Here is a 16,103-nt window from a genome sequence, read left to right as displayed (position 1 = left end):
AACTATTGTGCTCCTTATAAGCAGATGTTCATGTTTCTGCATAAATATTGAAAACATTTATCAGCTGTATTTATTACAGCTGCCTGTGGTTTCAGAACTAGAGGAGGATCTTTTGTAGAAGCATATTTGGACCTCTTTGAAAGGCCCTCTCTTCCTTGATTTCTCTTCCTTTTTCAGAAATATTCCACCATGTTTCTTCTTTGGTGTTCAATGTAATGAGCAGGAAAATTTCCTGTGTCCTATTGGGAGTGCAGAAGGCCTTAAATCCACAGAAGGCAAAAGAAATCTGGCTACCAGTATTCTACATATCATGCCCCACACTGAACACCATTTTTGAGTGTTCCTCAGTAGTAGTTATGTGGATTTTGCCATTCACAGAACAATGGTGCTTAAATGTTATTATTAATTTAATAATTAACTGATCACTTGGCTAATAGTCATCCTGCTCTCGTTTTTAAGTGATTTCTTCTGCTCCTGCTCTTGATTGCCCAAAGTTCAAACTTTTGGCTATATTTTCCATGGTTTTACTTTTCAGTTTCAAAATCACTGCTTTTTCTGAACTGTTGTATTTTTTTTATATTGTCACTGAAATTGTGCATTTTTCAAGACACTGAGTGTGTCTTATCCCATTTGTACCTAGATAGAATGAGCTCTTAAGTTGCTTAAACAAACTGACCAAGCTTAAACCTCTAGCTCATTACTTCATTAACTACTGTAGGATTTTAGCTTTCTCAGCTTGCAGAGTTTGTTGAATTATACATGTTTCTATTTACAGACAAAATAATTGGAAGAGTGACCATGGATCTGCAGGAACAAGGGATTAACTTTTCAGTAATTTATACTGCAATGAGACCTTCAAGGGTGAGTAATCTTCAGTGCCTAGAACTGTCAGATTTTTATCATCCAATAACTTAATGTTTACAAAAGAACTCTGTAGATGATTTTCAAGATTATACAGACAAGCAATCTATATTATGTGGGATTTTGCCCAGAAATGATTGCATGAATTTTCATATATGATAACTATATCATGTAAGTATTGAAGTTTTACTGTTCTAGGGGATTATAAATCTGCCTTTCTCTGTAGAACTTAATACTGTTTTTAAGAACTGTAAATTAATTTTCTTTTCAGTTTAACTCTAGTGGTCTTGTAGTGAGTTCTATGTGGAATGTTATCAAGCTTCCTAGTGTGGCTGGTTAGTATAGACAGAGTGTTATTGATTAACTGAAGGCTACTAAAGTATCCATTTTAAAATGAATTGGTTTAATTTCTTATAATCAATACTGAGGATTTACAAGTGCAAGATAAAGTTTTCCCCCTAGCTGATTGTTAGAATATAAATCATAAGTCACATCATATCACATTAACAGCAATAATGCAGGATAGTTATTTATGAAGATTTTTGTATGACATACAGGTTGCAATAAATAAATAGTAAATTTTCAATTTTAATATGAATAAATGGAAGGCAGTCTTGCCTTGAGAAAAAAAAAAGAGTTCCCATTAAGAAGAGAAACATTTGAAGGATGGGCTGAATCCCAAAAAATGCAGCTTTGAAAGAAACATGTCTATCTGCTTCAGAGGTAACACAATCAGAGCTCCTAATATGATAATGGAATCACAGAATCATTAAGATTGGAAAAGACCTCCAAGATCATTGAATCCAACCTTTGACTGATCACCATCATGTCAGCTAAGCTATAGCACTAAGTGCCTCATCTTGAGCACTTCCAAGGATGGTGACTCCACCACCTTCCTGGACAGTTTCAGTGCTTGACAGCCCCTTCAGGGAAGAAATTCATCCTGATGTCCTGCCTGACCCTCCCCTGGTGCAGCTCGAGCCCATGTGCTCTTGTCCTGTTGCCTGGAAGAAGAGGCAGCCCCCACCTGGCCACAGCCTCCTTTCAGGCAGTGGGAAAGGATGAGGTCCTGGCTGAACACCCCACTTCCCTCAGCCCCTCCTCATGGGATGCACTCTTTAGACCCTTCACCAGCCCCACTGCCCTTCTCTTGCAGTGAGGGGCCAGAATTAAACCCAGAATTAAACCCAAGGTGTGAGCTCACCAGTGCTGGGTCCAGGGGAGCAATCCACCCTGCTCCTGCTGGACACACTCTTGCTGGAGCAGACCAGGGTGGCTTTGGCATTCTTGGCCACCTGGGCACACCCTGGCTCGTGTTCAGCTGCTGTCACCAGCCCTGCCAGGCCCTCTGGGCTCACACAGACTGCAGGTGGCACAGTGGGTCACCAGCTGCTTCCTCCTGGGTGGCAGGGTCCTGTTCTGCTCCCAGACCCTGTCTGCCAGCTCGGGGGGCATGCTGTCCTGAGGCTGAGGCAAAGAAAGTGCAAGTACCTCAGCCTTTTTCTGGTCCTTTGTTACAGGTTTCCTCCTTCCCCACCTCCAAGGATAGAGAATTTCTGTAGCTCTCCTTTTGTTGCTAATTAATTTATAAAAACACTTTTTATTATCTCTCACAGTGCTTGCCAGATTGAGTTCTAGCTGAGCTTTCAACTTTCTAATTTTCTCTCTACATGACCTAATGACACCCTTGTACTCTCCCTGAATTGCCTACCCCTTCTTGGAAAGGTCATCAACTCATTTTTCTCTGATTTCCAGTGAGACCTGCCTGTTTAGCCAGCCCAGTCTTCTTCCCACATCAGCTCATCTCCTGGCACATGGGGATGGTTTGCTTCTGTGGTTTTAACTTTTCTTTCTTAAAGTATGAATAGCTCTCCTGGCCTCCTTTTTATTGAGTACTGTCCAAGGTAGAGGTTTTGGTGACCTCTTTCCACACTTCATCAATAATTGTAAGCTCTATCATTTTGGGGTTGCCCAAGACAGCCTCTGACCACCACATCTCCCACCAATCCTTCTGTGTTCATAAACAGCAGGTCTAGCAGGGCACTTTCTTCAAAAATTCACCCTGTGAAATTAACTTCCAGAGCTTTTAGAGACCAAATTTAGAAAAAAACCCAATAGCATGAGAAGACAAGCTCACATTGAGATTCTGTGTACTGTGTGTTTTTGTGGCAAAAGAAAGAATATTAGTCCAGAACTTGTGATCTGCCTTTTTTTTTTCTTTTTTAAACAAAGATCCAAAATAAAAATTAAATTTATTTTATTATTTTGGCTCTTTACTGTTTGAAATCAAAGGCAAATGGACATTCTTAGCTGAAAATTGCATTTAGAACAATTGGAATGAAAAATATTTTTAATTAATTAGAAATTGGAATTAAGAGAAGGAAGTTTCTTATCAATATAAAAATATTTTAAATCTATGCATATTTCAACAGGCTTTCCAAATTAAAGTAACTTAGTTTGAGCAGCTGAAGCACTTTTAAATAATTAAAGCAATGCATTTTAAGATGTTCTACATTTTTAAAATATAAGCAATTTAAACTTTTCTCAATTGTATAAACGTAATACTTTATAAAACCATTTGAAGCATTTTTGGCCCCTCACAATAATTTTTAAGTTATTTTAGTGCATTCAAGGTTATCAGCTTCTGTACAGAGCTAGAAAAACCAAAGCAGAGTGTACTTTTGAGGGTTCATCACTCTGTGTATTTGTATATAACCTCTCCTTGGTATGTATTGCATATCTTTGGCTGCTTGAACTGGAAGGTATGAACTGTTTTATAACCATACCTGAAAATACTAACTCCCTTTGCTTAAACTATGAAGACTATATTGCATGATCTATGTTACAAGATCACTCCCCAGTGATAACCAAGAGAATTATATGTAAGAAGTAAAAGGCTTTAATCATATTGAGAATTATTTTCAAATGCACTATGTAAACTATATAGTGTCATTCACTATGGAAGAATTTGAATTCACTAGTGGCCTTATTCTCTGTGATGAAGGAAATTAGCTTTAGGTATTACACTTCATTAAAAAAAATGGTAATCTCCTTCTATTTAGGTAAATGAATTTTACACAATAATATCCCAAAAAATGGTGGTTTTGAGATGCTTCTCTTTTGAAAACTCTACCTCCTTGCTCTTGGGCTTAAATAACATTGCTATGTTATATTTTTTTGTTCCTCCATTGCCTCAAGCAGAGAAAAATAGATGTTAGAAATACATATATTAGAAAAGGTTCCAGACTGGTATTGGCTTCATGGAAAGTGAATTAATGAGCAAAACTGACCTATGATTGAGCATCTTTTCTGATTTGATGAGCAGGAGCTATTCAGTTTAGTCAGTGCAGACACAGATGCCTTTAGGCTATTATAATTCATTACCCCAGTTCATGATGGGGATTTGTTCAGACTGGTTCTTGTTCTGTTCCAGTTTCAGCATGATTGGAGGGCTAGAGCACCTCTTCTGTGAGGAAAGGCTAAGGGAATTGGGATTGTTCAGCCTAGGGAAGAGAAAGAGTCAAGGTGAACTAATTGCTGTCTTTCCAGTGCCTCAAGGCAACCTGCAGGAAAGCTGGAGAGAGGCTTTTTAACAAGAGAATGTAGTTGTAGGAAAAAGGGGAATGGTTTAGATTCAATATTGGGAAGAAATTCTTTAGTGTGTGGGTGGTGAGGGCCTGAAACAGGCCAGTGCCCCATCCCTGCAAGTGTTCAAGGCTGGATGAGACACTGAGCAACCTGCTCTAGTGGGAGGTGTCCCTGCCCATGGCAAGGGGCTTGGAACTATGTGCCTTTTAATTCAAGGCATTCTGTGATTCCATGATTTGAAGCTGGAAGAATTAAGAAAGAGGCACCACTTGGTGACCTACTTGAAGTGGTTTCACTAACCAGTTTTCACTTTGAAATGGTTTCACCATAAAGGAGCTGTCTTCTTCCAACAAGGCAACTGCTGAGTCTTGTGGCTCATGTTTTGAAATGCTTTGACTTGTAGGTCTGTCTGAGTTGGGGTGAGTTGGGATCTTTCTGGTTGAGATAATAATTTGTATCATCTAATTCTGGGCAAGTGAAGTTAATGTGTCTGTATCTGAAGTCATCAACCACAGTTCTCTTTACGATCAGGGGTTTTTTAGGATAAGGTCCTTCTGACTGTTTTGTAGGAGACTGCTGCAGGATGAGATGAAACTTGCCCTTAAAGGCAGTCATTGTTAGATCTTGACATGTACAGACAGCGAGACAACTCTCACTCAACATTTCTCATCTTTTTTTCCATTAAAAACCAGAAACTTATCTCAAGATATGAGGAAAGTCTGGCCTTCGCTTTGAAAATTGTTTGATAGCTTATTTTTCTTCACGATAACCAAACCTCTCTGCAGTCCTTGTTCTTCTCTTTCATCAGCAGTTCTCATGAATATATGAATTTCTGTGTTCTTGAGGAGTTTGATCATGGTCACTCTCTGCTTTCCTCTGGTTAGCTTTTTGGCTTATGGCTGTAATGCATAATTTTACCTTGCTGTTGTAATTCAAGAGGTTAAAAAGGCTGCAGTGATTTAAAGACAGATATGCTTCAGATCATAAATCTCATCAAGTTCCCCATCCTTCTGATCATCATAGGTGTCCTTGTAACATTTTTACTAGTTTTCTTTTGAAACTGCAAGACAGTTTTATAGTTGTTATCTTTTCTCAGTGAGATTGAATGCTGAGGGACCACATATTGCTGAAAGGAGATTTATGGCCACATTCCAGCTGATACTCATTTTGTTGACTCCACTTTTTACAGATGAATTGTGAAATGCTGCTTAAATTTTCTGTACTGCCTCCACTTTTTCAGAGAGCTTGTTGCCATCAGCTTTGGGCTCCTTCATTCTACAAGCTATCTGCTCTAGTTGGTGTTTCTGTGTGTTGAGTCTTTGATACCACTCAGAGCCAAGCAGTATGAGTTATAGGAAATTCTTACAGCCAGAAGTAACATTGGAATCTGTCACACAAGTAGTTACTTTTGACACTTAAAAAGTGTCTCTTGGAGATATCTTCAGGTGCTATTGCTGTGCACCCCAGCTGAAAGGAGTATGAAAAGTTTTTATCTGCTTTGATAAGTGTTTGTGGTTATGTTTTCTTCGTTTCTGCCTTCTATCTAACATATTTTTAAAAATGCATCATCCACTTATGTCCAGGTCTCCTCTGTTTTATTAACTATTCAGTTTACCACTCCAAGGAGACTAAATGCTGCAACAGCCACTCCACTGACTTCACAGCTCCTGGCTAATGGAATGCTTTTGACCATTTAATATACTCAAACATTACATAACATGAGCTTTCCCATGAATAAACATTAGAAAAATGCTTATAATGCCATTTCAGGAGCTGCAGTGTGGATTAAATATCTTCACACATCCTTGAATACAGGAATTGCCTTATTCATTTAGTCTTCTATTTTTACATTTGAAGGAGCAACTGTAGTTTGACACAGTATAATAAAGCATCAGTGTTTCCAGCCTAAAAGAAGAAATTCTTTATCCTTTGGTCCTTTCCTCTCCCCACTTAATGAATGCAGTTATAATAAAACATTAACTTGTAGATGAAGAATGTACATTTGATTATTTCCTAGCAAACTCCATTTTGAGAATTTTTTTGACACGGGTTTTTTTAAATGACTACAAAAGAACTGCTTGAGACAGGCAGGTTGAAGCCAGTTAGTTGTCACTCTAGATGAACAAACATTTAGCCAAATTAGTTTAAAAAAATTGAGTGATGAAAAAGTGATTCTTCTTAGCAATTCTTTATGGTTCATTCCATGTGTCAGTGGGGAATTCAGAGAAATAACTGGTGTTTTACCTTTAACTCTAGACTTTGCACCAGAGCGAGTTAAGATTCACTTGCTTTAAACATTTTTCAACTTCAGCTTACATTTTATAATATATTTATATATACATATGTTTATGCACTTCACTGCTAAATGAAGGACAGCCTGGAACTAAGCTATTATTTTTATCTGATCAGAACAGTTTTATTATTTTTGGCTACTAAGTTTTTAAGGCATAGATGAAACCTGTACAGAGGTCCCATATGGATCAAATCAGAAAGGTTTATTTATTTTGCTTTTAAAACTAAGGACAAAAAAGAAAATTGGGGCAAGGAGGTAAGGTGTAGAAGGATACAGGTAAGGATGAATTGGACTAAAATTTACCACAAAGTGGTAAAATGCAGGGATAAACATTCAGTCATATATAAGCAGAAGTTATAAACATAATAATGGCAAATGAAATTAAGGTATAAGGGTAAAATAGGATAGATTAAATGGAAAGTGTAACTGTAAACAAGCATATTTATATGACATGCTGGTAGGCATGCTAAACACTTTCTGGAAGGAAGATGCCTAAGTATAAAAAGTATTGGAATGACAGACTAGAGCTGTAAAGGACTGATGTTGGGTCTTAAAGGAATTTTGGATTCCAGAAGACAAAGATAAATATTCTGAGAATCCTGGAGACTATTCTAAGAACAGTCTTTGAAGGCTGAGGCTGAATGCAATATCCAAGTGGTATGTCTTTAACATAAGGGTTAAAATAATCCGTCTATCTGTGATTTGCTAAATTACCCAATAATCTCCACTAATTATGTTGACTGACACTGCTTGTGTATGGAATACAAACTGCTTCAACACAACATACTAAAAGGTCAGACTATATGTTGAAAAAGCATTTTCCCCTCTCCTCCCCACATGGAAGCATCCCAAACTGTGTCATAATTAACAGAGTGAAAGAGGTGAGGCTATTAAAAGTAATAGTCATGCTTCAAAAAGCATAGTCCTGTATGATACAGAAAATTAAAAGGAATATAAATTCTTGCAAATTTAGTTCAGTATCATATGGCAGACCTAAAGATACTCAGAGAAATAATGTGCACAAGACCCGAAAGCTGTTTGTAAAAACACATTAGACAAGAATTCTTTAAGAGAGTACTGGATCTAATGAAAAAGAGGAATGCAGAAAAATGAGTGACAATGCAAAGCCAAAAGGCCTGTGCATTGATCATTGCTGTGGCAGCACATAAGTTCTCACTTCAAACACTTTTTCAATAGACATTGATCCTCAAAACTTCTTCTTCTCCGTTAGCAATAGAAGAGATTTCAGAATAAATCAATACAATTTATTGTGTCCTATCATCAAGGTCATATACTATTCACCTAAGTTTAAACTAAAATAAGAAACTGCCAAACTGTCATCATGATTTCTAATTTACAATTTTTGAATTAGAATTTTTATACTATATATGAAAATTAAAAAATAGTATAGCTTTCATCTCAGAGGAGCAGGATATTTCAAGTTTGATTTGGAGCTTGAAAAGAGGCTCCATATGTCTGGAGAAATACTTCCAGGAAACCTACCTTCCATACTGGCAAAAATGGTTGAAACTGTAGTCATAGATGTGTGGATCTATGAAGAAAATACAATGTGGTTTCATTGTTTTCTGAGAGGCATAGGACAGTGACTGTATTGCTAAAGTAAAAAGGGTAAAAAGGTAGAATTATTTGGTAGCAGAAGTAAAATCTTTAAAGGCAGGAAACAAAGGATAAAAATAAAGGTTTCTTGTTCACAGGGGGGAGTATTTGCCAGTGGAACTCTGTGGGGATTGATGTTGATGCCTGTGCTGTTCAGCAGAGTCATTAGTATGGAAAGGGGGCTGAAATCCAAAGGTGCCAGAGTTTGCTGATGTACTGACAAGTTGGAGAAACCACTCATAGCACTGCATTACTGAGTGATAAAAAGACAGATACAATCCAGCCTGAAGAAAAGTAACATGTAGGGAAAACCTTAAATCTGCATATTACACTGTAGTGAGTGGCTGCTATTTCTCAGAAGAGGAACTGCAGTACAAATGTGGGTAGATCTCTTGGAACATCCCAGCAGTCAGCAGTAGGATGAATAGCAAGTATTTGGAAGGAGGAGGACAAAGCAGCTTCAGTTCACTAAGCCCTTACTGAGTACAAGTCTGCCAGTGGAATAGTGCATGTGGTTCTGGCCACCCCATCTCCAAAGGACACAGTAAAACTGTATGATTAAAATATTTCAGCTAGGACAGTTCAGGAAATTCAAGAGGGAACTAATAAATAAAACTGCCAATTACATGGACAGGCTGAACCAGAAATACTACACATTATCTCTGGAAAATATTCATGACCACTTGGACCATAACACAGGAATTCAGGGGCAGCAAAATCCTTTAAAGAAAAAAACAACTATTTTTGGATGACAAAAGCAGACAAATTTCAAAGATTACATAAACTAATGGAAGAAAGAGAAGAAAGATGGGTGGAAAGAAGGTCCTAATGCACGTGTTGATTTGAATGCAACCTTCAGCCCTTAAGGTTTCTAAGCCAAAGATTACAGAAATCAAGGAGGGCATCGTAGGACAAGTATTGTTTGTATTTACCCTTTCCTTGTTTCAGCTGCCAGTTACTATCAGGAGCTCTGGCTGTGAGCTAGGTGGACCTTTGCCCTCACAGAGTTTAGCTGCTCTCATGTCTTGGCAGTGGAAGCTTGGGATATTGACATAGAATTTCTCTGGAACAGGAGTGTGAAAAGTAATATGTAACTTATTTAACTAAAGGCCAAGAGCCTGAAGAGGCAGCCAACAGAATAAGCAAAGCTCCACTGTGAGAAGCTCACAGGCTTTCCTCCTCATGCTCACCTGTTAGTTTATTGTAGAACTGCCACCTGTGAAAATGAAAATAATAGCCACACCATAAAAAAAAAAGCCTGCTGCATGTAAACCATTGTTCTGTTGGCAGCCAGGAAATCCCTAAGGGGAAGTGACTGTGTCAGCTGAAAATCAGGTCGGTGGCAGCTCAAGCTCAGAGCAGTCTTTCCTACTTTCAGTACACTGAAACAGGCTGGATTCTCAAGATCCTTGTGATTAAGCATCTGCAAATTGCCCCTGGGGACTCTGAATCCTTTCCCTGTTCATTGCTACTGGTGAGCACAGAGACTTGAGTCTTCAGTGCCTTCTCCTGACACCAAAGCCCAGCCAAAGCCCACTATCATGATCTTTTTCACAGGCAGGTAGATGTTCCATTTTAGGGAAGCACAGAGCTAGAAGTGGGAATGATTCCATCTCCCCAGAGGATGCTGTGAATCCTCCCCATGAGATATCTGGGGCTGAAAAGCCAGGAGCTCAGCTGTGTGGCTGTATGGTTGGGTGGGCTCTGCACGTGGTCAGAGCAACCCTCAATATCTACCTGCAGTACTATTGTCTTCCTTCCCTCCATAGGAAATTAGAGGGATGCTGTGCACTGCAAACACCACTTGTATCCTGCATAACTCGTTCTGTACTGCAGCCTCTGTTGTCTGTCTGAGAAAGAGCTGTTAGAGGAACAAAGACAGACTTTACTAACACAGGACATAAAAATTTTCTCTTCATAGTAAAATGCAGATCACATATCCTGGGAAATGTGAGATCTGATGGCACAATAACAAAGCCCTAAATTTTAGTGCATGCAGTCTGTAATACAGTTAGGACTAGTTAGAAGAAACCTGGATTATTTAATTTTAGTTCCAAGTGAAATTCTGTGTTCTTTCTTTTCAGCTTATAAAAAATTCTGAAAAAAAAATATTTTATGTAGTGCCACAGAAAGTTTTGTTTTTGGAGCTTTAATGTTTTGTGGCAGGAAGACATTTTGTTGTGCTGTTCTAGATCTGCTATATTTATGCATGTAGCAGCTGTGTTTTCTTCTAATTTTTAACTCTTACCCTGAATGTGATTCCCTGAAGTATTAAAGTGTTCAAAGACATCAACTTATGATTTCCTGCCATATGAAAAAGTAAAAAGGAGCCATCATTATTCATACATAGTCATTGTGTATACAAAACCATAGATTCATTAAGGTTGGAAAAGACCTCTAAGATCACTGAGTTCAACTGTCAAACTATGCAGCCATTTAATCTCTTAAGTGCAGCATGCATTCCTCTAAGGTTAGGATAAAGTATGATAATGTTTTAATGGAATTTTCAAACATATTTGTGATTTTAGCAGAGGAATATATCTTTCCTTTAGGGATGGATATTGAAATGTTCTCTCTAAAAGTTACCTTTATTCAATCCTAAAGGCTTTTCCATAAAAATCTGTGAACCTGGAATTTCTCTTTTCCAAGTTTGTACATTAGAGGGTTAAGCATACAAAGCTAAGAAGTAGCCAGTTAATGCAGTGTTGTGGGATTGAAACACAGATCTTATTTCTTTCTGAGGGCTGTGTTATGCTTTCCTGTTAGCTGACAACTTTAAATTGAAACAGATTTCAGTCAACTTTTAGAAAGCTGTCTAATTAGAAAATCTAATCGATTAACTTTCTTATTTCTAATTAGAAAATTGACTGATTAAAGAAAGCTGTGCTATTAATGTCCTTTTAAGAAAAAGTCCTGTATGGCCAGACTCCTGTACAGCCACCTGTGCCAGCAGCATTAAAAGTGCAGCAGAGCTCGGGGCAGTGGTGGGAGAGTTCTGGGACTGTTAGCTGGGGATGCTGGAAGAGCCAAATTTGCCCTGCACCAGGCTGACAAGTCATTGTTTCATCTGGGATCCTACCTGGTATTGTAGCAATGCTCTGACCATGCCTCCAGCTCCTCCAGCCTCACATGGCAGTCTTTGTTATTGAGTTGCTGCATTATGTGTGTCCTTAGTATCACTGGTAGGCCAGAAAAAAAGGCAAGAAACTAATCCCTTTCCTGACAAAATGCCATAGATATATTTTTTAATTTGTTGATGGAAGCATTGCTTTGAAAGCTGTACATAAAGTGATGCCTGACATCAAATTGGATATTACACAGAATATTTTGTTCTCATTCAGTCTTTTCTGTTTTATGAAGACCTCAATGTTTACAATTTTATTGAAAAAATGCATCTATTACTCTGTAATTTTATTTCAGATTTAGACCAAGTAATTGAGTGAGTTCCTAGATTGATATTTAATGAATCAGAAAAAGTATATTCTGCTTTTAGTGCACTACAGGATGAAAGTTAAACCTCAGTTATTTTAACAGCTAGATATCTCTTCCTCTGGGGCTTTCAGCCAAATCACTTGTAAAATTCTGCAATGGAACAGGGAGGGTGTCTTGCCTTATGTTGAGCAGAACTATTGGAAGGTGAATGTTGGAATCTGCTGTGCCTTCTCACTGTTAAAACTCCTTCCTTCTCCCCAATACACGATTTCCTTATGACCCTAAAAATGTTCCTTGCTCCTGATCCTCACTTCTCAGAATCTGAACTTCCAGCAGGAGTAACTGACTGTGGTTGAACCAAATCCTCAGCCAGGCTTGCTGTTTCCAGGCATTGAAGCTTGGATATGGTGTAAAAACAGCAACAGGCATCAAAAATGCTGGAATGAAGTTGGTGTTTGTTCTCTAATAAGCCTGACCTTATAAATTTCCAGTTTCCAAAGTTCCATATCAAAACATCCTGACAAGGATCCATAACTAGCAGACACAGAGGTGGTAGTTCCACCTAACTGCTGGGAAAGATTGCATGCTTTGGTCTCATTTTGGTTAATTTGATCAGACAGAGACTGGTAGGAAATAAAGGAAATTATGAAATTGTGGTTGATGACATTGGCTGAAGTGTGTTAAGTGGAAGATTTAACTAGGTTTTGGTGGAAACAGGTCTATTTTGAAAAAAAACTTGGAAGAGGAAGAAAGGTTTGTCAAGAGAAACAAAAGCATGGAAATCTTGAAAAAAAAGCATGGATATTATTTCTAAGATTAGCTTTGTCTAGACTTTCTGATGTTGATTTAATTTATATATAGACCCCTTCTAGCTTACATACCCTATTTCACAAAAATTATATGGATATTAAGTGCAAGAAAGCAGAGTAGAAACTGGAAACCTTTTTATAGGTTTTCTGTGAAAAAAAAAAAATAAAAATTCTTCCCTGTCAAAAGATCCAATTTGCTAGATTTATTGGCCAGTTTTGCAGATTAGTCCTCCAAAGTCCTGCAGGATCCAAATATTATGTAGAGAATGGGAAAATTTTAAGGGTCTTCAGATTTTTAATTTCCCTGTGACTAGCCTACATCTGGGACAAACAGTGCTGGCAATTCTCCCAGCACTGTGAGTAACACACTTTGGCTCCTGTCTGCATTTTTCAATTAAGTAACCTACCAGACCCCTGTGTAACCTCTGTCCAACTCTCACTGCATATCTGTTCCATTTTATTGCAGCAGACACTCCTCCATCCTTTTTCACATCTCCCATAGCAACTTGGATTTTACATATGGATATAAGAAAGGGAGGAAAACAACCAGTTGGAAGTGGGTATTCCCCTAGCAGTCTAAAAATTATGCAAAATCTGTAGCTTCTTTTATCTCTGTGGCAGAATTGCCTGAAACAGGGCCCAAAATCTAATGCTCAGCCTGGGGACATTGGCATCAGCAAATATTTCTTGGATGGTACATCTGGTAGGTTCCTTTCAGGATTCATTTTGTTTTACAAGGCAAGTTCTTAATATATTTTTTCTCCCCTTTATATATTGCCTGCAAAATCTGATTTACTAAAAAGATGTAAGTTCTAACACTTTTGAAGAATGACCAATACATTGTTTTCATTGAAATAATTGTGTTTGGGTTATTTGTCCTAACTGAAATTTAAGGTGGCGAATTAAGTGTAGTAGCTCCTTCTAACTGCTATTCCAGCTTATTCTGTTTTACTTTCTAAAATCAGGATATCTTTATAGATAATTTCCTGCTCTTAGGTTAGATGAAAAAGTTTGGTATAAAAATCCATTGAAAGTTGTAGCAAGAAAATACCAGGAAATACACTTTTCTGCAGAAAATGGGGACTGCATTTACAAATGTTCTTGTATGTGCCATCCATTGTCTTATTTTAAAGCCTTTCAAGTGGAATTGTTCTCACAAGTGCTGCACCACACCACCTTGCTCTGCTCTGGGTTCTGTTGCTTGCATGGCCCCTGCTAACTCTCTTGTCTCTGCACAGTGTCAGAGGCACAGAGAAGTTCCATTCTCTGTAAATGACAGTCAGGAGATCTTTTATCCATCCCAGTGCTGCTAAAGGACAGGCCTGTGAAGAAGCAATCCTAGGCATGAATACATGAGCTGATAGTGCAGATTGTGTTTGTGCAGGCCACTGAACTGAGCAGCGCAGTAAATACTCCAGTTTTATTGCCTCTTCTGGCAGGAGACCTTGAAGTGCTTGCTCATGACTTCAGCAATCTCCACAAGTCCAGCAGTTGTATCAATTATAAAAGAGAACATTGTGTTTTACAGTGAGATCATTATGTCTTACTGTAAGACATGCATTTTGACTTCAACATTCGTGTCCCAGCCTTGTTTTTGTGAAAGCACAGGTGAGTGATGCAGAACACCAGGTACAATCTGAGTGTCACAGGTACCAAGCCATTTGGCTTGCTGGTAGAAGTGTGCATGGTTCAGCAGGGAAGCCATCAGATACCAGTGTGAGACAGCAAGGTTGGTCATACATCCTGCAGGGCACTAAAATCATAGTAACCATTGTTAACAAATGAAAGCACATTTCTGTGCATCCTTTTTCACCTGCTTCATCAGATTAATAATAGAGATGGGAAATAGAGGTCAAGGATTCTTCTGGGAAAAATATCAATGTGCTGTTGAAATTTATTCTGATGTCTTATTTAGGCTTAGAGTTGTTGTACAAGTAAGTAAAATAGGGCTGGAAGGGACCCTAAATATCATCCAGTTCCAATCTTCATGCCGTGAGCAGAAACTCTCAAGTACACCAGCTTGCTCTGAGCCCTGTCCAACCTGGCCTTAAACACTTCCAGGTCTGAGGCAGCCACAAGTCAGCCTAGAAGGGAATTAAAATCCCAAAACGTTAGAAATCAGAAAAATGTTAGCAGTTAAAACTCTGAAGAGTAGAGATAATTGATAACTCTGCTTAATGTTCTAGATTTTGACAGCTTAAAACACTGTTATGCTACCGTGTTCCACTGACAGGGGAATGAAATTAGTCCCACCAAATATATTTCTGTTCACTGTATTTGTGATTTTGTAAACTTGATACCACAAAGAACATTTTTTACAGTTATACCAAATTCTAGTGCTTGCCTTTCAAATTGTTGACCTTTAGCAGTGAGATTGCCTGCATCACAGATTCGGGATACACTATCCATCAGGAAATGGATGTATCAGCAGGGATGGTGGTGATGCTACCCATAGTGAGACCATGATGCCACATCAAATAGAAAACATGGAGGAAAACTGATCTGCTTGTGTGGGAAGGAATTTAAAATGATAATTTCAGAAAAAGCATTTGAAATGTGCTGATACTTGGCTGGGATGTGGATTCTGAAGTGGCTTCTAATATGCCACAGCCAAACCCCAGAAAGAAGCATGATCTGCCATTCTGCAGTACCCCTCCACTGAGCACATGGCAGCCTCCTAGTGTCATTTTTAAAATATATATCTTGAAAAAAAAAAAAAAAAAAAAAAAAAAAAGATGGTCTGTGTTAAAGCAAATTGAGAAAATGCAAGCATACAGTTCCTGGTATCCTGTGAGAAGAATTACAGTTGTTACATGATATGAAGATGCAGTTCCATCTACCAAACCCAAAATCTACTTCAGATAACTGGTATTTGTCTTTGTGCTGTTATTGTAGGAGTTGCAGCACCTGCCCTGCCTTCCTTGGACCTTGCATTTCATTATTTAGGTCATTATATGTGATCCAAGAAGATTCTTTGTCCTCATTTTTACAATGCATTTTGAACTAAATACATTCTGTAACTATTTTCAGGTTCTTTTCTTCATTTGTGCTATACCATGCAATGCTAATAAGCAATATCTGACTCTAAAACTGCTTTTTTTTTTGTTTTCTATAGTAGAAGCAAGGATTCTTACGTAGTTTTGCAATACTAACAGCTGACTTAATCAGGTTATGACTAGAATTGGAAAAATTGCCATTTGCTATCCAAGTCAGGTATATACAGAGAACATACTGTAGTCCACAATGCAATGTGGATGTATGGACTAAACTAAGGTACAGCCTAAAATGAGAAAGGGAATGGACCTTTCTGCCTACTCATCTCCATCCTTGAAAGTACAGAAATACCTTTTCAATAAGAGCAGCAATCCCTCAGAGAGAATGTGGTCGTAAATCTATGCTGTTAGGAATTAAAAGAAGCAGCAAGGACAGTTTTGTTATTCTTGATGTGCACACTTTAACACAGCAATAAGAAGTCAAGAAACGAGAGATTGAAACAGAATACA

The 16,103-nt window shown here is 38.1% G+C and overlaps 1 protein-coding gene across 2 annotated transcripts in view; it reads left to right on the top strand.

Moving 5' to 3' along the window:
• Window positions 1–16,103, top strand: part of ATP6AP1 (ATPase H+ transporting accessory protein 1) — a 48,837-nt gene that overhangs the window by 16,517 nt on the left and 16,217 nt on the right. For both annotated transcript variants that reach the window (XM_056516375.1, XM_056516376.1), the window contains exon 7: window positions 776–861. In XM_056516375.1, coding sequence (XP_056372350.1) covers window positions 776–861 — 86 coding nt within the window. The remainder of the gene's footprint in view (window positions 1–775; window positions 862–16,103) is intronic.

Source organism: Oenanthe melanoleuca, chromosome 1A (assembly GCF_029582105.1).
Source record: "Oenanthe melanoleuca isolate GR-GAL-2019-014 chromosome 1A, OMel1.0, whole genome shotgun sequence".
Taxonomy (NCBI): Eukaryota; Metazoa; Chordata; class Aves; order Passeriformes; family Muscicapidae; genus Oenanthe; species Oenanthe melanoleuca.
This window is presented reverse-complemented; position numbering and strand designations above follow the sequence as displayed.